Source organism: Pogona vitticeps, chromosome 1 (assembly GCF_051106095.1).
Source record: "Pogona vitticeps strain Pit_001003342236 chromosome 1, PviZW2.1, whole genome shotgun sequence".
Lineage (NCBI taxonomy): Eukaryota > Metazoa > Chordata > Lepidosauria > Squamata > Agamidae > Pogona > Pogona vitticeps.
This window is the reverse complement of record NC_135783.1, coordinates 238,809,710-238,830,876: the sequence shown is the minus strand read 5'-3', so window position 1 is coordinate 238,830,876 and position 21,167 is coordinate 238,809,710. Positions and strand designations below refer to the sequence as shown.

The 21,167-nt window shown below is 42.0% G+C and overlaps 1 protein-coding gene across 2 annotated transcripts in view; it reads right to left on the bottom strand.

Annotated features, from left to right (window-relative positions):
- The window catches only part of XRCC5 (X-ray repair cross complementing 5), a 67,002-nt gene extending 48,368 nt beyond the window's left edge, over window positions 1-18,634 (bottom strand). The window contains exons 1-8 of one of the 2 annotated variants that reach the window (XM_072985264.2): window positions 18,481-18,634; window positions 13,280-13,393; window positions 10,799-10,982; window positions 9,291-9,339; window positions 7,804-7,926; window positions 5,515-5,703; window positions 1,904-2,018; window positions 870-1,008 (exon numbers count right to left, since the gene is read on the bottom strand). In XM_072985264.2, the coding sequence (XP_072841365.2) occupies window positions 870-1,008; window positions 1,904-2,018; window positions 5,515-5,703; window positions 7,804-7,926; window positions 9,291-9,339; window positions 10,799-10,982; window positions 13,280-13,393; window positions 18,481-18,567 (1,000 nt within the window). In that variant the 5' untranslated portion in view covers window positions 18,568-18,634. Of the gene's footprint in view, window positions 1-869; window positions 1,009-1,903; window positions 2,019-5,514; window positions 5,704-7,803; window positions 7,927-9,290; window positions 9,340-10,798; window positions 10,983-13,279; window positions 13,394-15,296; window positions 15,333-18,480 lie in introns of those variants that run through there. The other variant, XM_072985265.2, reaches the window with a different exon arrangement.
- Window positions 18,635-21,167: the final 2,533 nt, after the last annotated feature.

Here is a 21,167-nt window from a genome sequence, read left to right as displayed (position 1 = left end):
AAATGAGTACCCAGCTCGCTGGGGGAAGGGCAATGTGTAGCCTGTATAATTAAAAATTGTAAACCGCCCGGAGAGTGCTTGTAGCGCTATGGGGCGGTATATAAGTCCAATAAATAAATAAATAAATAAATAAATAAATAAATAAATAAATAAATAAATAAATAAATAAATAAATAAATAAATAAATAAATAAATAAATAAATAAATAAATAAATAAATAAATAAACTGAGACAACCAGAAAGAACTGGACCAAGCTAAACCAGGAGCCAGAGGTCTAGCATCTGGCAGCAGCCCTTACCAGACAGAATAGTAATAGGTCAAAACAAGGAAGGATGGGGCCTCAGATGCAGCCATGCCCCTTTTCTCAATGCAACTGACCAGAACACAACTATAGTGCCCAAAGGTAGTTCCTAATGCAAACTATTTTGGGTTTGAGCCAAAAGAAATACTGGTGGATCAACTTACAAATAGGAAAACATATGGCTCAAGTATAATGGCAAACCATGGACTGTTGTAGTAAGACACAGCCAACATGAGTTTTGGGTTCTCCAAGCTCCTCACACTTCCTTGTTTCCAAGCAGGCAGAGGAGACCGAAAACTCATGCCTTTCTGCTGCAATATTATCATGGCTGAAAGCAGGAACTGTGTTTTGTTGTCACTGTACCTGAAACCATGATTTGACCCTAACCACCCATTCCTGCAGCAGTTAGCAAACTGTGGCTTGTTATTTTGTTTGAAACAAATAGAAGAAAATGTCTAAAAGATAGGAGCCATGCAGGTAGAGAGAGACAGTTCCAATGAAAGTGTGATAAGATTTAAAAACTGCACAGGTTTTCGAAAATCTGTGCCCAAAGCACAAAAGCCATACCTTGAATAACATCCTCTTTCTGAACCTCTGTTTCATCATCATCATTCAAACAGTAAACTGTTTCTCTCTGCACATCTTCTTTTTTTAAAGTCCTGGCATCGACAAGCATCCAGGATTTTTTCACTTTTTCCTCTGTGAACTTAATATCAAAATTTAAGAGAGAAGTATTTAATCTTAATGTATGGATAAGATACTAACTGCTGGTTTCCTTTGGGTCTATTCTCCTCTGCCACACAGGAGTCAGAAATCAATTCACATCATACCATTAAAAGCTGTTATTATGTACCATAAAGTCACATCCAACCTGGAGCAACCCTAATAAGAGTTTCAAGGTATGTGAGGCATTTAAGGAGTACTTTAATCAGTGCCTCCTCCTCCATGGCTGAACAGGCATTTGAACCCATGCTTCCTAACTTCTAGTCTGTGACTGTGTCCACTACATAGCACTGGCTTCCAATGAAAACTATACTAAACACATTAACATGCTTTCTTTCTGGCCAACAATGGTACTGCCACTGTTGACTTCCTTACAAAAAGTACTGAAAACATGACTGGAATTTATAATCTCCAACATTTCAATTTTCAATAACTGCAAGGAAAGGTCTAGAAAAGTCATTTTCTTACAGCAATCCTAAGCAAAGTCCATGACAGGTAAAATCCCTTCTCCTAGTAAATGAAAAACGATCCTCAAGGGAATGAAGCAAAACAGTCACTCCTACTGGATTTCACATCTGCTAAACTTTGTCCATATGAATGTGGCATTCAGAAATCAGACTGAATTTTAATTCCACATTTTGTATCATGAAAAAGTAATATTCTATTGTTCTATGCTCACAATCATATATCAATGTTGTTAACAAGAATGTAACACAGCTGAAATTGAATTTACAAATCATTCATTCCCGACACAGTACCTGTTTTTTACTGACATCCATGCTAACATAGCCGCTCAGAGACCATTGGTAATGGTGCAGCTAAAAAAGATCTTGTAAATAAATAAATAAATTGCTGACAATGTACTTCTAACAACTTACCGCTTTATAGGCCACAATCCTTATGGACAGTTTAGATCCAATTGTTAGCTGACATGGCCAAGCCATGGGTCTCCGTTCAACCTTCTTAAACATAGAAAGACGTTCCAGGCTCTCTCTAAATTGAAGAACACACAGAGAAATGTCTTGGTGAAGCCTTGTAAAATATACCAAAATTAACTAGAGTATAAGTACAAATCTATTTTAGCAAAACGATGGTCTAGAAAATTGGTAAACAAAATGTTTATCTCATGCAGCAGGGTTTAAAGGACAGATTATAAGTGAGACATTAATTCTACGTAACGAAATTGGCACGGTTCACACATTTCATCACAGATTGCCATTGTGCCCATTTTGCTGCAATATCATACCAGATATTCACAGTAAGACCTCACCGCTTATTTTTCCCTCAGCCAAGGCGCACATGTATCTGGGAATTATAGTTTGCCAAAAGTAAATGGAGCACAGGGTTCACAGGAAGAGAGCCATGTAGTGAGAGATAGCTCGGTGGACTATCATCTGCCCACATAAAATATATGAAGGGAAAGAGCCTCGAAGCATTTCGGGGGGAGGCATTGGAAGGGAGGCACAAAAACAATGGTTCCTGCTGACAGAGCCAGAGCAAAAGGTAGCATGTTTTCCAGGTAACATGCTTTGTGACTGTTGGTCTTACAAATGCTTTCATTTTACTAGAATGCAGGATGTTTTGTTAGTTACACACATACATTCACAGGACAGAGTTAATTTTGGTCTTATTATTTTCACACTACTTTTATGTGCTGCTGCTAATTGCTGCAAATGTTGGGAGGTTTCCAGACAGGTTTTGTATATTTTTCTCATAATATTATGGGTTGCATTCAGACAGAGATGAGAATATTTACTGCCTCCCGTAGCTCAAAAAAATGACATTTTGCCAACTCTAACCTAATCATGCCTAAGAGCAGACCCACCGAAACCAATCAGACTTAAGTTAGTCATAACTAGTCCTATAAAGCCATGTATTGATTATTCAAGTTTGGTGTTCTTTAGTCGTTTAGTTGTGTCCGGCTCTTTGTGACCCCATGGACCAGAGCACACCAGGCCCTCCTGTCTTCCACTGCCTCCCGGAGTTGGGTTAAATTCATGTTGGTAGCTTCGATGACACTGTCCAACCATCTCGTCCTCTGTCGTCCCCTTCTCCTCTTGCCTTCACACTTTCCCAACAACATCAGTGTCTTTTCCAGGGAGTCTTTTCTTCTCTCACCTTTTCCCTAGGAAGCTGGGCTGAGGGTGAAAGCCAGGTATGTTTGCATGGACGTTTTGCTGAGGTTTTTTTGTTTTGTTTCTTTGTTTCTGGGCTTTCTTTTTGTTTCTGGGCTTTCTTTTTGTCTCCTCACCGCATGGCCTGGGGGTGGGGCCTAGGGGGTGGGACTTTCTGCTTTAAAAGCGCGTGTCCCAGGATTCTCAAATTCTCTGGCTTTAATATGGTAAATAGGAAAGCCAATTAGATTTGCATACACCTGTGAGGCAGGAAAGTTTTAAGGGTCAGATCATACTTCCGCACTATTAAAGAGCAGGCCGGATAGGTGGGGCTTGTCAGCCATGGAAGGCAGCCCATCTAGGAGAAGGAAAACTCCGATTTCAAACCTCCACTGCCTTGTGGCTATATTCACTCATGGAAAAGGCTTCAGGAGTTAACCTAGAGGCAAAATCCGGAGCTGGAGTCCCGAAGGCAGTTCATATTGTTCTGCCAAATCCTGCGACGTTGCTAGAACCAGTTGTATTGGCCCTTGCCTTTCCATTGGACCATTTCAGCAACATGGAGAGGGGGGATCTGCTGCTTGGGTAACAGCCTATCTTCCATATTACTTTACCCATGCTTCATGCTCTGGAGAGGACACTCCTCAATTCAGAGCATGTTACCATAGTCTCTCGAGACTGAAGGATGCCTATGCCTGTGTCTTCTCATGTGATGGCCAAAGTATTGGAGCCTCAGCTTCAGGATCTGTCCTTCCAGTGAGCACTCAGGGTTGATTTCCTTCAGAATGAATAGATTTAATCTCCTTGCAGTCCAGGGGACTCTCAAGAGCCTCCTCCAGCACCACAATTCAAAAACATCAATTCTTCGGCGGCCAGCCTTCTTTATGGTCCAGCTCTCACTTCCATACATCGCTACTGGAAAAACCATAGCGTTCACGATGCGGACTTTTCTCAACAAGGTGATGTCTCTACTTTTTAAGATGCTGTCTAGCATTTAGCATCTTTGTCACCGCTTTCCTCCCAAGAAGCAGGCGTCTTTTAATTTCATGGTTGTTGTCACCATCTGCAGTGATCATGGAACCCAAGAAACTAAAATCTGTCACTGCCTACATACCTTCCCCTTCTATTTGCCAGGAGGTGATGGGACCAGTGGCCATGATCTTAGTTTCTTTGATGTTGAGCTTCAGACCTTTTTTTGCACTCTCCTCTTTCACCCTCATTAAGAGGTTCTTTAATTCCTCCTCACTTTCTGCCATCAAAGTGGTATCATCTGCATATTGGAGGTTGTTGATATTTCTTCCAGCAATCTTAATTCCAGCTTGGGATTCATCCTGTCCAGCCTTCCCCATGATGTATTCTGCATATAAGTTAAATACGGCGGGGGACAATATACAGTCTTGTCGTACTCTTTCCCAATTTTGAACCAATCAGTTGTTCCATATCCAGTTCTAACTGTTGCTTCCTGTCCCACATATAGATTTCTCAGGAGATAGATAAGGTGGCCAGGCATTCCCATTTTTTCAAGAAGTTGCCATCGTTAGTTGTGGTCTACACAGTCAAAGGCTTTTGCATAGTCAAGGAGGCAGAAATAGATGTTTTTCTGGAAAACTCTGGCTTTCACCATAATCCAGGACATGTTAGCAAGTTATTCAAGTTAGTTAACTTAAATCCCATTTATTTATTTATTTATTTATTTATTTATTGATTGATTGATTGATTGATTGATTGATTGATTGATTGATTGATTGATTGATTGATTGATTGATTGATTGATATCCCGCCTATCTGGTTGTGTCAGGACCACTCTAGGCCTACTAAATGAGCCTACTCATGACTAAGACTCAACAACAGTCTGTTTATTCTCTAAACCGTTGCAAGTAAAAATGCAATCTAGCTGTTACACACAGAGGCAATTCAAATAAATAAATATTAAGCTACCCTCACTTCCAGTTCACTTCTTTTCTTTCCCAAATCACACTCTCTCTGTTGCTTTTTAGATATTTGGCAGAAACCTGGTTCTGTTTGTCAGCCATCCCATGGGATTACACCTTCTAAATTTCCTCATAATTAAGAAGATTACTTCTAAGAAAAGGAAGACTCAAGGTACCAGGAAGCTTCTCAGCCCAAATTATATACAAAATAAATCTTTGTGGGCACGCTGTCTACATTTTTCTTATGAATAATAATAATAATAATAATAATAATAATAATAATAATAATAATAATAATAATAATAATAATAATAATAATAATAATAATAATAATAATAATAATAATAATAATAATAATAATAATAATAATAATAATAATAATAATAATAAAAAAAAAAACCAGAGCTTCCTGTAATGAGAGATGCAGAGGGAATTTAAAGTTACCTGAAGGTATAGATGTCCTCCAGACCATCTTCTTTGTCTAAGGAGAACATAAGTTTCCTGACCATCTGCAGGCCTTCTTTTTGCTGTTCCGTTAGCCCTTTCCTCGAAAAAGAGTTTTCATGCCTATTAGATCGGGCACCATCACTCATGTCCCCACGTCCACCTTCATTGTCAAGCGGAAATGGCAAACTAAATAAAACAATTGAAACCAGCTTCAGTTTATGTCCCTTATTCACAAGGTACAAGTGGGAATCAATTCAAACAGGGTTCCCATTTTTATTTTTAAACAGACAGAAAAGTGAACTGACACTTCATATCCTTTCTTATTCTGAAGCACTTTCAAATGTCATTCTCAACGCCTTACTAAGCAAGCCCACACTGATGCTTATTTACTGCAGCGCTATTAGTCATTGGTGACATCACTATTCCTATGTATAGGATCTTAATAATTTGCAACTATTTGTGAACTCTTAGACTGAGTTGATATATTTTCTACTCCATAAACAGACTAAGTTAAGAATTTAAGCAACGTGGATCCAGCAGAGTTTAGCTTATTGTGCTTTATATGCTTACTGTACTTTCTATTTTATTGTACTTTATATGCTAACAGATAAAAATCTATCCATAATTTGTATTAAATAATGTTGTTGATTTTCAAACTACAGCAGCAGCAATCAAGACATAATGGAGGCTCCCACCAAGAATGCTCCAGATTTTAATATAAACCTCTCAAGATCTACTCAAGGTGCTGAAATGCTTTGGGAGGATACAGTTCAGCAGACTGGATAGCTTATATAAATCTCATTAAAGCCCAAAGTCGATCTGCGGCTCACACAAAACTGGACTCATCACCCTTAACTGTGATAACCAGCATCCCAATGAAAATTCACTCCCTCCAGCAGCTATTTACCTCAGGAATATCAGGTATAAAAGGCAGAGAACAGCTCCAAGGATCCTTGAGTACTTCTAGATGTGTTTTGGTGGGCTGAAATTCCCATCAGCCCCAGCCACCTTGCTCAACAGTGGGGGATTAATGGAACAATAATTCATTGCTATCTGAAGGACCACAGGTCTCCCAACCTGACTTGCATAATTAGTTGCATAATACAGTATATACAGATTGCAGATTCCAGCTGTTCTGGATGCAAATTTTATCAGGTTTTTCCCTATTTAGAGTGTGTATTTCCTGCAAAAAGGTCCACAATGAGCTGCCCATACAAGCTGGGAGGAAGAGCCAGGACTACATAAAGTCCAAATTGCCAGCAGAGAAGAAGTGATAAGAGGAAGCAAGTCAGGTGCAGAGAGAGAGAGACATCGGGGAGAAGGAAGGAAGGGCAGGGCAGCTGTTTCTGCACAACCGCAAGATGAATTGGTGAAGAACTCTTGGCAGTGGGCAACCCAGTAGCCTTGTGAAGGTTTATAATGCACAATTTGACAGCACTTGCTGCAATGGGGGGCCCAATCCTGCCAAAGCAGTCCATGGGTGCTGAAAGCTGCAATGGACAATGTCAGACAGAGTAACAAATTTATTCATATCTGTTGATCAATCTGAGCACACCCACGGATAAATCTAGGCTGAATCCATTCCCATCACACAGCATTAAACAAACAAACAAACAAACAAATAAAACCCAACCCATCAATTCCAGAACCATCGGCTTGTCTTTAGGTCTCACAGCAGCTACACTACAAAAGTGAGAAGTCTGCAGCCAAGCCAATGACATGACAGCCTGGGAGAGGCAGCCACTATTCCTTGCCTTATGAACAAAGGAAGAGGACTCTGGAAAGCAACAAGGCTTCCCCCAGAAGGAAAAAAAATACAACATTTGAGAGATCAAGTACTTAAATAAACTAATGCAGATGCGTTAAAGGAGCATATTCTACTCGTTTCATGATGGAAGCCAGCAGCTATACAACTGTCCTCATAATAGGGGCAACCTAGTTACAGCAAATTGTGCCGCCCATTCAAAAACACAGGGAAATATAATTTACTACATTTCGTAGTAGCTACCCTCCATTCCCACGCTACCCCCTGCCATCTTCCAAGAACCACCAAATGGAGTAATGATATTTCATATGTTGTGTGTGTGTGTTTAGTCGTTTAGTCGTGTCCGACTCTTCGTGACCCCATGGACCAGAGCACGCCAGGCCCTCCTGTCTTCTACTGCCTCCCGGAGTTGGGTCAGGTTCATGTTGGTTGTTTCGCAGACACTGTCCAGCCATCTCATCCTCGGTCGTCCCCTTCTCCTCTTGCCATCACACTTTCTTCATATGTTGCTCTTCACTTACAAAAACTGCAGCGAGATCCCCGTTTTCTTCAAGTTAGCAATGATAACATCGAGCTGATCCTCACTGAAGGGACTACCAAGGTCAGTAAAAACCTCGATGTGCCGTCTGTCATATTTCTTCCCACTTAAATGAAGACCAAAATGGAAAGAAAAAAAGTATCACGACCATGAAAATTCAGCTGCACAGTTCTGACAGCTCTTTAAAGAAAATGCAATCTTAGGCTTCTTAGAGTGCCACATGTGCTTAAGGAAAACAGAAATCCTGTTGACTTTATGTTGAATTACATTGATTATTTAATTCCTGCATTGGAAGTATGAGGCTACAGTCCATACAAGCATATGGTAAATAAAACTTGTCAGTTTTTAAGGTGCCATTGATTCCTGGTTGTTTTTGCTGGCTACATCATGTCAATGTTTCTCCAGGATGTTAAGTTTTTGATTTCTTGTTTGCTACCCTGTGAACTGTCACAAAACTGTCAAACAGAATTAATCAAAGAACACTGCTGTTTAGTGACATTATTTTGGTTTTTCAATATGTGGATGGGGTGTAGGCCCTTAGCCAGGAGAGGGCCTTCTCTGTTGCTGCTCCCAGACTTTGGAACTCCCTCCCACAGGAGGCTAGACTGGCCCCATCTGAATTTACTGTCCTTCTGGAAGCAGGCGAAGAGCTTTCTCTTCAGGCAAGCTTGAGGCATGAGTGAATGGCTGCCAAGTGGGGTTTATAAAATGGCTTGTTGTACCTTAATGCGTTGAATATATTTGGATGTTGCTTATGTTTTTTTTTTAATTGCATTCATTGATCCTTTTAGTATTGTAAACTCACTGTTATTTACTTAAATGCTGTCTTGTAATTGTTGTAAGTCACCTTGTGTCCTTTCAAAGGAGAAAGGTGGGTTAAAAATAGTTTAAATAAATAAATTTTGGCAACAAAGCAGTTCATTACTTTTGAGAACAAATTTTGTAAACTGGCTGTATAAAAGTGTAAGTGGCTAAACTTTAACAGTTTAAAAACAAGACAAGAGCAGAACAGTGTGAAGACGAAAAACCAGCACTTACTAATTTTGGTTTGTCATCCTTTAATAAGAGAAACTGTTTGTTATTAATATAATAATTTCCAGGCTGAATGTGGGTGAACAAATGCTAATTGAGAGGTATTCTAATTTTTCTGCACTAAACTAACAAACCTTCATTGGACTCAACGGGTACCTGTCACAAAACACATTAAATTTACAGGATTTCTGGTAAAATGCATGGAGATGTTTTTCTCTCTTTTCTGAGAGCTCTGCCTATTATGGCGAATGGTGTCTAATAACGGTGGGGAATAACTGTGGGTCTCCCCATTGCTTATATTCACTGTGGAGCAACATTTTGAAAGCTGGCATCTCCCCTGCCCATCATGTAAGCTTCAAGTGCTCAAATGGCACTCGTTTGCTTTTTTCAAAATTCTATTTCACAAGTATCCAAGACTGATTGGGCTGAGATACTCACATTGTCTCCTTCTGAAGCAAATCCATGCATACAATAAGGGCATCAAGAACTTAAAATATTAAGGAAAAAGTATTAGATAACGAAACCATGATTTGTTACACATTGACAGGGGCATGGTCTTTATTGCAGCAAGCCTTCAGGTAGCATAGCAATACAGTAGGACTCCCATATTCCCATATCCGTGGGATCAGTATCCATGGTTGTACTTATCCAGTCTGAAAATTTTAAAAAGATCAACAGAAAAAATTCAAGGGAAAAAAGCTATTTTTACACTTATTATCAGAACCAGACACTAGAGGGAGCCAGAGATCATGCTATGAATACTAGTTAGTGAAGAATACATAGCATGCTTTCTGGCGCCTTCTAGTAGCGGCTGGGCCGCATCAGATTTTCCACCAAGCGGAGCAAGAGACCGAGGAAGCCAGACAGGAGTTTTCTTAGCCCGGCTGGGGTTCTGAGGAGGAGGCGGCGGCTTGGGTACTCGGGGAAAAGGGCTGGCAACATGACTTGCTCGCTGGCTCTCCCCCAAGACAGCAGCTCTTGCACCCTCCATCCAGAACTACAGCCTGCCAGCTGGCACACTAGCAGGCTGCAGTTCCAGATGGAGGGTGCAAGAGGCGCTGTCTTTGGAGAGAGCCAGTGAGCGAGGTGACTTTTTTTTTTACTCTTGACAGCAGAGGACGTGTGGGCGCTTCGAGGGGGCAGGCAAGGCAGGGGCCGCAAACTATTATCCAGGGGGCCGCAAATGCCCCCCGGGCCACATGTTTGAGACCCCTGATATATATAGTGGTCCTATCGTATTTCATACTTTTCTAGGGCATTTGAAGAATTCAAAGCATCTGCGGCATGTTCTTTGTAATCTTGGTAACAGCTCTGAAAGGCTGGCTTCAGTTATTCATTTTTCTCCATATTTTGTATATCTGGTTGATTGAGACAAAAATACTTAACATTTGAATTCTGCCTGTATATACCCATCATTACCTTTGCTTCTCAATCCTAAGAGAAGTGATAAGGCAGTAGAGTTTAAACCTTGACCAATTCAGTATCAGAACATAGCTTGTATACGCAACCTAGAGATGATTCAGGGATAGGAGAGATGATGTATGCATTGAGGTCCCCTGTCCACAAGATGCTCTCAGGTTTGTATCAAAGGAGAAATTAATCTTCGTGGACAAAAGAATGCAGATTCCAAAGAGGTTGCTGTGTTGTTCTTCCTCACTATGTGGACGGAGTAAAAGGGAGAAAATAAACAAGAAACGAGGGACAGGGAAGGAAAGGACAAACTGTTGTGGTCCTTTAAAGACTATTCTGGTTGGGCTGTTTGAAAGAAATGCACTTTTTTTCGGAATCAACTAAGCTAAGACCATAAAACCTCAGTAGACTGCTTAACTACATGGATTGTAGCAATTCTGTTAACATGGCAATTTGGAGATTCTCTTCCCGACACAGTCTCAGTCGCCACGCAATCCTCAGCTCCCTAAAAGGTGTTCAACATTCAGAAAGGATACTGTCACCCTGTTCGGAGCCAGGCTGAATCACATTTTGTATGTCTTCCAACAAATCAAAATCTGGCAGCATCAGGTGCCTGTGGACAGCAATATGCTGATACTGATCCCCACTGGCAAGACTGTTTGCAGTGTTCTCTGTGCCAAATAAAACCAAGGAAATTTCATCTTTACTTTCTGCAAACACCTGGAGGTGGGAAAAAGACGAGATGGTAAATACGAAGTGAGCAGTATAAACTTTACAGCTAAGCTTCAGTTACGACAGTCTGCGTACTATCTCAGTAGCTCCATACCTCATGCTTGTTAATTGCCTTTCGGCTTCATACCCTGCTACAGAACCACTGTTAAGAACTAGAAGTCAATATTTGGAAACAGTTCTTAAGACTTTAAAGGCTAGAAAACAGTGATAAAGGTAGGTCTGCCCTCCTTTCCCTTTACAACCCCTAATTTAGAGAAACAGAACAGGATGTATTTTCTAGAGCAGTGGTGGATGAGTTCCATAGGTTCAAGGACCAACTATGGGACCCATCGGTGGCTGCATCAAGGGGAAGAACTGCTGGATAGCCCAGGGGTTTAGGTCTCCGGCTGCAGATCCAGAGACTGGGAATTCAATCCCCCACTCTGCTTTGTTGATGGGCTGGGCTTGATGATCCATGGGGAGCCTTCCAGCACTGCCGTTCTAAGATTACTAAAATTTAAGACCTCTAAACAAGAAGAACCTGAATGGCATTTCTGGTTTTGCTGGAAGCACTGCAGATTGATTGGGTTGAAGCAAAACTGTCACTCTTGGAGGCTTCCAGAAATGGGAAATGAGGCTTCCCAGGGAGGAGAGAAGAAAGTGTGAGAGTGCAAGAGAGAATTGTAACATATAACCTACAGTGCAGGGTGGATAAAAATCAATGAAATTTTTAAATAAAATTGATTTAAATAAACAAAATCCATTTTTAATCTAAACTGACAAAAAATTAGTTTACAAAATTAAATTGTGATTTAAATCAATTTTTTAAACATCAAATCCAGCCTGTTACGGCACCCCAACAAAAACCAGAAACAGTGTCCAGTGGCTTCCTATCTCAACACCCCCTTGATATATGTATTGGGGGGGGGGGTCAAAGGGACTTTGACAAATTAAGGGCCTCCAAAGAAAGCCCTGGGGAAATCACATGCAGCCCCTGGACTGTGCCTGTCCCCACTGTAGGATGTGTGAGTGGAAGGTAAAATCTTCCTAGTCTTAGCTGCTGACCAGTTCTTTATTTCTGCTACCGATGGATAATTTCACCTTGGACTCGGCACAGATGGAGTTCCACAGATGTAGGAGGGCTGGCTGAAAGCTTTGGCCTGATCACAAGGAACTGAGATGTGTTAAATGTTCAGCCAGTCCACCATCTGCTGCTTTGAAGCTTTGCAGGTGAGCTTCAAGTATCTGTGCAAACAGAAATCACTTCTCAAGCACTGGCTGGAGGAGTCTAACAAGAATGAAGACTCATAACAATGGAAGTGGCCATGATCCAAGCTCACAAGCATAAGCGTACTAGCACTGAGGACCCTGCGTGTCTGATTCTGCAATCGTTGTCAGAAGGGGAAGAGGAAAATCGGAAGAAGCTGTCAGGGTCACTGTGAGGAAATAGATTATCCCCCCCCCTCCCATGCTGCCTATATGGACGCAATCCAGGGCTATGGCTCTCCTGCACTCACTGCCCTTTTCCTCCCCCAGTTTCATGATGGTGAGGCTTTTCCTCCTCCCATATCTGGCTCTGAAGTAATGGACCACCCCATGCACTCAAGCTGAAAGGCCTTTTAATCCACATAATTCCCTCCAAAACTTTAATCCAGAGGATGTATTCCGTATTTTGGAGATTTAAAAAAAAAAGATCTTAATGCCCAGGCAGACTCATAGAGGTAGATGCGGACATTGAGACAGCTTGAACCCAAGCCATTTAAGGCTTTGTAGGTTAAAACCAGCACTTTGAATTGTGCCTGGAAATGGATTGGCAGTTGGTGGAGCTGTTGTAATGGGCTGGGGGTTTCACATGATCCCTGTAACCAGCCTCAGTTAACAATCAAGCTGTGGCATTTTGGACTATCTGAAGTTTCCAAACATTTTCCAAAGGCAGGCACACATAGAGCATGTTACAGTAATCCAATCAAGATGTAATTAGGGCATGTGTCCCTGTGGCCAAATTAGACCTCTCAAGAAATGGGCACAGATGACACACTAGTTTTAATTGTGCAAAGGCACCACCCGGCCACCACTGAAACCTGCAACCATATACCCTTCCATCTTCTCCACAATGGTGGATTGACTACAGCTGGGTTGAGGGATATATTCAATGAACATTGGAATCAAGGCAAAGATACTGGTTCACATTACAGAAGAGAGCTGGGACAAAACACAGCATGGGCCCATGTTCTACAGGAGGTCTTCATGTATGTATGGTAACTACTACTGTCACAGCCAGCCAGCCAGCCACCCAGTTCTTTTACCTGCCTCTGCACAAACATTGTCATCACTTTCTTGGCTTGTTCAAAAGGAGACTCTTCTCCAGGCCCAAAATTGCTCATCGATAAGCCGACATCCATGCACAGCACCACGGCTGCCTTCAGAAAGGAAAATAAATATATATATATATATATAGGGAAAATCAGAATGGGACTAAGAAGCACATAATACAGTGGTGCCTCACACAACAATGTTAATTGGTTCCAAAAAAATCAACGTTGTGTGAAACATCGTTCTGTGAAACACCATTTCTCATAGGAATGCATTGAAAACCGGTTAATCCGTTCCAATTGGAACGGATTGCCATCGTTCAGTGAAAATCCCCATAGGAAACATCATTGAGTGAAACAATGTTTCCTATATTGGAATGTATTGAAGCCGACTCAATACATTTCAATGCCTTTGCGAAGTCCTTTTTCGCTCCTGTAAAAGTGTCTTACAATGTTTGGACACTGTTTTAAATGATTGCAATGGTTAGTCCACCTTCTGAAACCTATGCAAACTGATTTTGGTGTTGTTCTGACACTTCGTTAATTTATGATGATTTTTTGTTTTTTCCATTGGAAACCATTAGACAGACCATCCAATGGTTTCCAATGGAGAAAATTCAAAAAATCATCATAAATTAACAAAGTGTCAGAACAACACCAAAATCAGTTTGCATAGGTTTCAGGAGGTGGACTAACCATTGCAATCATTTAAAACAGTGTCCAAACATTGTAAGACACTTTTACAGGAGCGAAAAGGGAGATCGTTGTGTGAAAATCCCCCATAGGAAACATCGCTGTGTGAGGCAGCAAATTTAACAGAAAAAGGCATCATTGTGTGAATTCATCGTTGTGTGAGGCACTCGTTGTGCGAGGCACCACTGTAATAGCCCTAAATGGAACTGCCTTGAACTGTAAGTCTGAACCAACATTTTTCTGCTGGAAACAATGTCATCAAAACAGCTTTTAGATTACAATATTCCGCCTTTTTACCTATAATAATAATAATAATAATAATAATAATAATAATAATAATAATAATAATAATAATAATAATAATAATAATAATAATTTATTGTCATTGTAAGTATATACACAGTATACCCATACAACGAAATTCACAGACACCCAGAGACCAGACACATGCACACACATAAAATTCCCCAAACACTCCCCACCCACTAAAAGTCCCCCACTAAAAATACAAACATCTACACCGCAGGCCAAGTAACACAGTCCAACTAATTATTCACTACTGGTGGTCTTTAAGCTCATTATTAATTTACCTATGAGTAAACCTCAATGAGCAAGGAGGCTCACTTTCGAAAAAAGTAAACCTTCATAGGACTGTGCTGTTAATCTACAATTTCAAATGCCCACTTGCACTGGAAGAACACTATAGAATACTGGTGGGGACGTTTTGGCCTTCCAAATGTTTTGGACTTTAACTCCCATCAGTTCCATTTAACACAATCATCAGTAAGGGGTTGTGAAGTCCAAAATGTTGTTGGGGGGAGGAGACTCACCATCCCTTCTATGGAAAAATAAGCCAATCCAGAATAAAGATTAGAAATTGGAATGGTACTTGTATAATAAAGGTGGACACTAAATCCTTGTATATTTAAATACAGTCTTTTTGCCTTACAGAGACAAACAAACATATTTAATCTTTATGCTTAATGTCTGTGCATGATATTGACGCAGTATGGAGTAAAATATATATGGAGAAAATACAGTACAATCATTATAACTATAATGCCAATATCTGAGATGTAACAAACCATATCTCAACACGTGGGAACTATTATTCTTAGGCTAACCTTCCTTATCGTATGACATCCTCAGTAGTACAGCCAGAACTTATACAAATCAAAAAGACAGAATTGCCTCAAGCAACAGATATTGCTGCCATCAAAAATAAGACTTTAATACGGTAGATTCGGACAACTGAGGAAATGGAGCTGCCACTTAAAATTGGCTTTTCTCCACAAGATAAATGAAAACAAGTTGATACCTGAACAAGAAACACTTGCATAGACCTTGCCTGTGCTTCTGGAGATCCATTTTAACCTTGCGTGTCTGAGCCAGGTTGGACTGTGAAGTTTTGAGAGAAACAGAGGAATACTATTTATTCTGTTAGTCTTCATCACCCTCTAGCAGCTTCAGAAGCTATCAGCCATTGGATCCTTCTGCCCTGGGACGAGAATGCCATATACTGCATTTTGATGATTTTGGATCGTACTGGCCTGGCTGCCTCTGGGTGGCCCAATACTCTGAGATGAGTGGCTACCAAGGCTAGGTAGGATCTTTTCAGTCGAGGCACCCACACTTTACAAGTCCCTCACATCAGTTCAACTGGCACCTAATCTGATATTTTTTAAGCATTAAAAAATGTTTAAAAGGAACGCCTACTCCTACCAAGAACTACCCGGATCACTCCATCGAGTCAGGGGGTGAGGCTGAGGAGCTGACGCCGAGGGAGACCCGAAAGGAAAAAAACAAGAAATCGGGCCTTCTCGGCGGTGGCTCCTCGCCTCTGGAACAACCTGCCCCCAGAGATTCGCGAGGTCCCTACGCTGGGTATTTTTTAAGGCCCATCTCAAAACTCGGATGTTTAAGCAGGCTTTCCCTCCAGATAACACTTAACCTTTTTTCTTTAACTATTTCTGTCATATTGCTATCTTGAAGAATCGCTTATTGTTTATGTCTGTTGTTCATTGTTTATTGTTGATATTTTTATTATATGTGTGCGTGTGTGTGTGTGTGTGTGTGTGTGTGTGTGTGTGTGTGTTGTTGTATTTTTGCATGTTTGGAAGCCGCCTAGAGTGGTCATATTGACCAGATAGGCAGGGTATAAATAAAATAAATAAATAAATAAATTAGGCAAAAGGATTTCCTTTTCCCACACTGCTGAATGTTTAGATCCCGGGGTTCGCTCCTGCTGAAGTGGCCATTGCTATTTTAAAACAGCTTTTACTGATTGTTCACTATTTTTACTGTTGTTTCAAGTATCCCAAGTGTGCAGAAACAGGTACTGAAATCCAAATACTACTGTATTTCAATTCCCATCAATCTTAGCCAAAATAAATAATGATCAAAATTTAAAGGCGCTACAGATACCTTCTAGAGCATAGGTTCCCAAAGTGGTCTATATGGACCCCCCAGGGGTCAATTTTGACTTGCAGGGGGTCCACGTCAGAGAGAAAGAAAATTGGCGGTGCACGAGATGTAAATGGGGGTCTACGTGAGATCCCACTAGACATGATAAATATTTAGACAATCCGTAATTACACCAAACACAGATTCTGTGTACATAATATTATTTAATTAGGTACTATGTACTATCTATATTGGGGATGTGTTACATTCATGAGTAAGTTCATAAAATTATTGGTAAAATTTTATGGTAAATGTCAGTGTGTTGTAAATGGGATCGACAACATTTTGTCATTTCTCATTACTGAGCTATACGGGCACACACATCGCACGTGTACGTAGTTGTTTAGACTTTGCACAGACTTGTTTGATTCATAATTGAGAAATAGGAATGTTAGAGACGTTCAGTTGCTTTCTACGTTTTGAGAAGAAAAGTGGCTTAAAAATACATTCAAATATATAGATAAAAAATAGGTAAAAGTCAAGTGAATCAAAGTAATCTTCTTTAGAAGTGCCTAAGAAAAGTAAGTACAAAATTGTATACATATTTTGTAGTTGTTGCAATTGCATAGGGGTCTACAGAAAACAAATAAGTCAGCAAGTGACCTACAGGGCAAAAAAGTTTGGGAACCTAGAGTGTCACAAGGTTTCCCAGCTCTTGGAAATTTGTTATCCACTTTGAGAATATTATTTTGCAAAGCAAGATAAATATGCTTCCAAACCTTTTTTTTAATCTGCAGTAAGTTCTAATGCCTTTGATGTGTGCACCAAACTGCAATCTTAACAGTAACTGCCCCCTCATCCCAAATTAGACTTGAATTTTGTTCCCTGGCAGACCTTCTGCATCTCTAAGAGCTTCAAACTAAGTAGGCATTCAGTGGTTCCCCCCCCCCCAGTACAAATGAGTAGTGATGTGAAAAGTGTGCCCTTCTGAGACTTCTATTAGGATTGCAATTGCTAAGAGGAGCCAAGCATTCTTCCCCTTCCACCTAAAAGCTAATCCTCTGCTAAGCAGATATGAAGCTCTCCACACACATAATTGACTGACATTTCTTTCTGTGTATGCCAGGTATGGAGGACCTTCGACCAGCCAGAGGTATATGTAACACCCAGAAGCCCTCCTAGCCAACGATGAGGGAACATGGGATTGTCCTCCAAAATAGCCAGAAGACAAAAGCTACCCATTCTAGGTACAGTATATACCAACAATCACCCCCTTAGAATATGAAATTTTGATAGTTAAATTCAATGCGTTCCAGCTTTTCATTTTTTTAAAAGCATAAATTAAGTTCCACACATAACTGCTAACCAAGATCAGCTATGCAAGCCCTAAGTAAAATCTTGTAATACTGGAGAGGCAAAAAAAAAACAATTCTAAATAAACGGATGGATAGCACACCTTTTGAGCTTTTCAGCAGGTGAGCACTACACCTGCTGAACTTTTAAGTGCAGAAAGAACCAGAACAATTCAAACCGCCCCTTCCGCAGATGTTATAGCCATGATCGTTGCAATTATTTCAGGTCCAAAACAAAAGCTGCAGCCTTGGAGAGCCAGCTTGAGCCAATTGTGTTATCAGGTTGCATTTCAAAGAGACGTACACTCAGTGGCTCGCCTTCTCTCCAGATACAGAGAAGTCAGGGGCTCACCCAGACATGTAAAGTCTGTACTGCGGGACTCTCGACATCTCCAATACTGATGTGACTGTACCGGAGCTAAGCCACGCGACTTGCTTAAGCCAAGCAAGTCCAGAATTGCCCAGACAGGCGTGTCTCGTTTGCACGCATACTGTAGCACTGGCGGCCAAAGGGATGGGAATCTGCGCTCGTTCAGACATGCGGGGCGACAACTTCCAAGAAAGAGAAACTAAGAAGCCACGAATCCCAGTTCTGCATCCCGGGGCAACGCGGGGAGCAAAACCATTTCATTTCTGGCTCCTGAACCCTAACCCGTTGACACGCGTCCTTGCTTTCCCTCTACTGTATTTGTGAAGAGCCGCCTTCCTTCACATCATCCCCCCCCCCCGCCAGTTTCCTACTTTTACCTTATTGCGCGCCATAGCGCGGACCAAGGCTGCTTCCTCCGCCGCCGCTTCAGCGCCTCCTCCTTCCGGAGCCCTGCTCCGTCTCATCCGGCAAGGGGAGCCACGGCCCCGCTACGGTCGGCCTTGGGAAGGAGGCCAACAGCGGCACCTCATGGCCGCTTCTGGAAAGAGGAATTGGGGAATGGGACGTGAGGGAGGAAGAGCTGGCCTTAAGGAGACGCGGCGAAAATGCCCAGGTCTTCCCCGCTCGCTCTCCCACGCGGATGTATCCTTATGAATTCCCCCCCCCCACCGCGTCATTTAACAATAAAATGGAGTGGGAGGGAGAGGGAGGTTGAAGACGCCTCCGGTAAAAAATTTCAAAAAACAGTTATTAAGGATACAAAATGCAGAAGCGGGAGGTACCTTTAAAAATTAAGCTGATTGCCAGCTTTGGATGGTGACCCATCTACCTCAGGGCCTGTTCCAAAGGCTCATGGCATAGTTGCTAATGCCAGGCAAAAAATTATTTAAAGTGAGTTAAGGAGTGTGTAAATAGGGATTGTGGGGGTTGGAAACTCCTCCCCAAACAGCATCTTTGAGTTTATCTCACTTCTCTTCAAACAAAGGACCCACCAAGCAGTTTGCATCATCCTCTCCCCAATACTGTAACTGTGTTTCTTTTGAAACTCAAAGTAGTTTCTATTTGGTGGGAGCAGTCATATGGGATTTCTTCTCCAGAGTTTTCTGACCAGAATTTTAATTTTCCAGAGATGTAGCTGTGTTGGTCTGTCTCACCATGTTGGCAACATGATAGTGAAAAGGAAAAAAAACAGCAGTCTGTTGGTGGAGCAGAGGCCTGTTGCAAAGTTAAGGACTCAGCAAATTGGGTATATGGCATGAGTCCCATAGATTATTTGTAGCCCATAATCCCATCTCATGAACTGTTCCAAAGGAGTTCCTGATATAATAAATAGCTGTCTTCACACATGTTTGTAAGAAATCTGTCTTTTGAAGGAGGTGAGGGGAGGCAAGAGAAATAGTCGTTCTTTTTTTGCTACAAAAAGTACAACATTGCTGCCCTTATAGAAATTTTTGTCAGGTTTCCCCCTGCTTTCTCTTCCTCTGTCAAAGAACTTGCTGTATTTTATGTCCTTATGGAGACAGTTCTGAGTAACAGGAAGATTTTGTATTATAGCTGCATGGTAGTGTAGCTATTTTAATGTGCAGCAGAGCAGATCAACATTTAAGACAGTTCTTAAATTGTGGGCAGGCCAAACCAAAAAAATATTTAACTTTGAAATTGGGCTTAAGATCAGCACCAAATTTGATACAGGTATACAAAGAGTCTGCTCCTGATCTGTGCCAAATTTGGGGAAGTTTTGGTAAAAGGTTTTTGAGTTATGATTTTTTTAAAGTACAAATGTTTTACATCGCCCCTAGGCGACCCTAAAGATCCCCAAGTTTAAAACAATTCAAACAAATTGAAAAGACCAATCTTACTTCAGGCCGCGCCATGGGACAGAAACGGCATTGGTCGCCCTGTGTGATGACTTATTGAGGGAGGCCGACAGGGGCAAAGTGTCTCTGTTGGTCCTCCTCGATATCTCAGCGGCCTTTGATACCATTGACCATGGTATCCTCCTGGGGAGGCTCGCCGAGTTGGGGATAGGTGGCCGGGCTTTTGCTTGGCTCCGTTCCTTCTTGGAGGACCGTCCCCAGAGAGTACAGCTTGGGGAGAATGTTTCGGCCCCGTGGTGCCTTAATTGTGGGGTCCCACAGGGGTCGATCATCTCCCCAATGCTGTTTAATATCTACATGAGGCCGCTGGGAGGGGTCATCAGGGGGTGTGGAGCGCAGTGCCATCAATATGCGGATGACACACAGCTCTACATCTCCTTTTTTCCAACTGCAGGAGATGCCGTTCTGTCCCTTCGGCGTTGCCTGGAGGCTGTACAGGAATGGATGCAGGAGAACGGGCTGAGGCTGAACCCAGACAAGACGGAGGTACTGAGGGTGGGCGCCCCCACACCTGGGGACATGGGAAACTCCCTCATTTTTGGGGGTGTGACCCTGCCCGCCAGGGATGGGGTCCGTAGCTTGGGTGTCCATCTTGACCCGGCGCTCACCATGGAGACCCAGGTGGCGTCCGTGGTCCGTTCCGCTTTTTTCCATCTCAGGCGGATAGCCCAGCTGCGGCCCTACCTTGATGTGGGGTCTCTCACCACTCTGGTGCATGCGCTTGTAGTCTCGAGATTAGACCACTGTAATGCGCTCTACGTGGGGCTACCTTTGAGATTGCTGCGGAAACTATAGGTGGTGCAGAATGCGGCGGCCAGACTACTCAGTGGGCTGAGAAGATACCAACATATCTCCCCCACTCTGGCCGCATTGCATTGGCTGCCCATCCGATTCCGCATTGATTTCAAAGTGTTAACGCTTACTTACAAAGCCCTAAACGGTTTAGGACCTCGATACTTGGCGGAACGCCTTCTCCCACCTAGATCTACCCGTGTCACTCGTGCGAGCCAGGAGATAAGGCTGAGGAGCCTAACGCCGAGAGAGGCCCGAAAGGAAAAGACCAGAAACCGGGCCTTCTCGGCGGTGGCTCCTCGCCTTTGGAACAACTTGCCCCCTGAGATTCGCGCGGCTCCCTCGCTGGGCATTTTTAAGAAACAACTAAAAACACTGATGTATAGGCGGGCCTT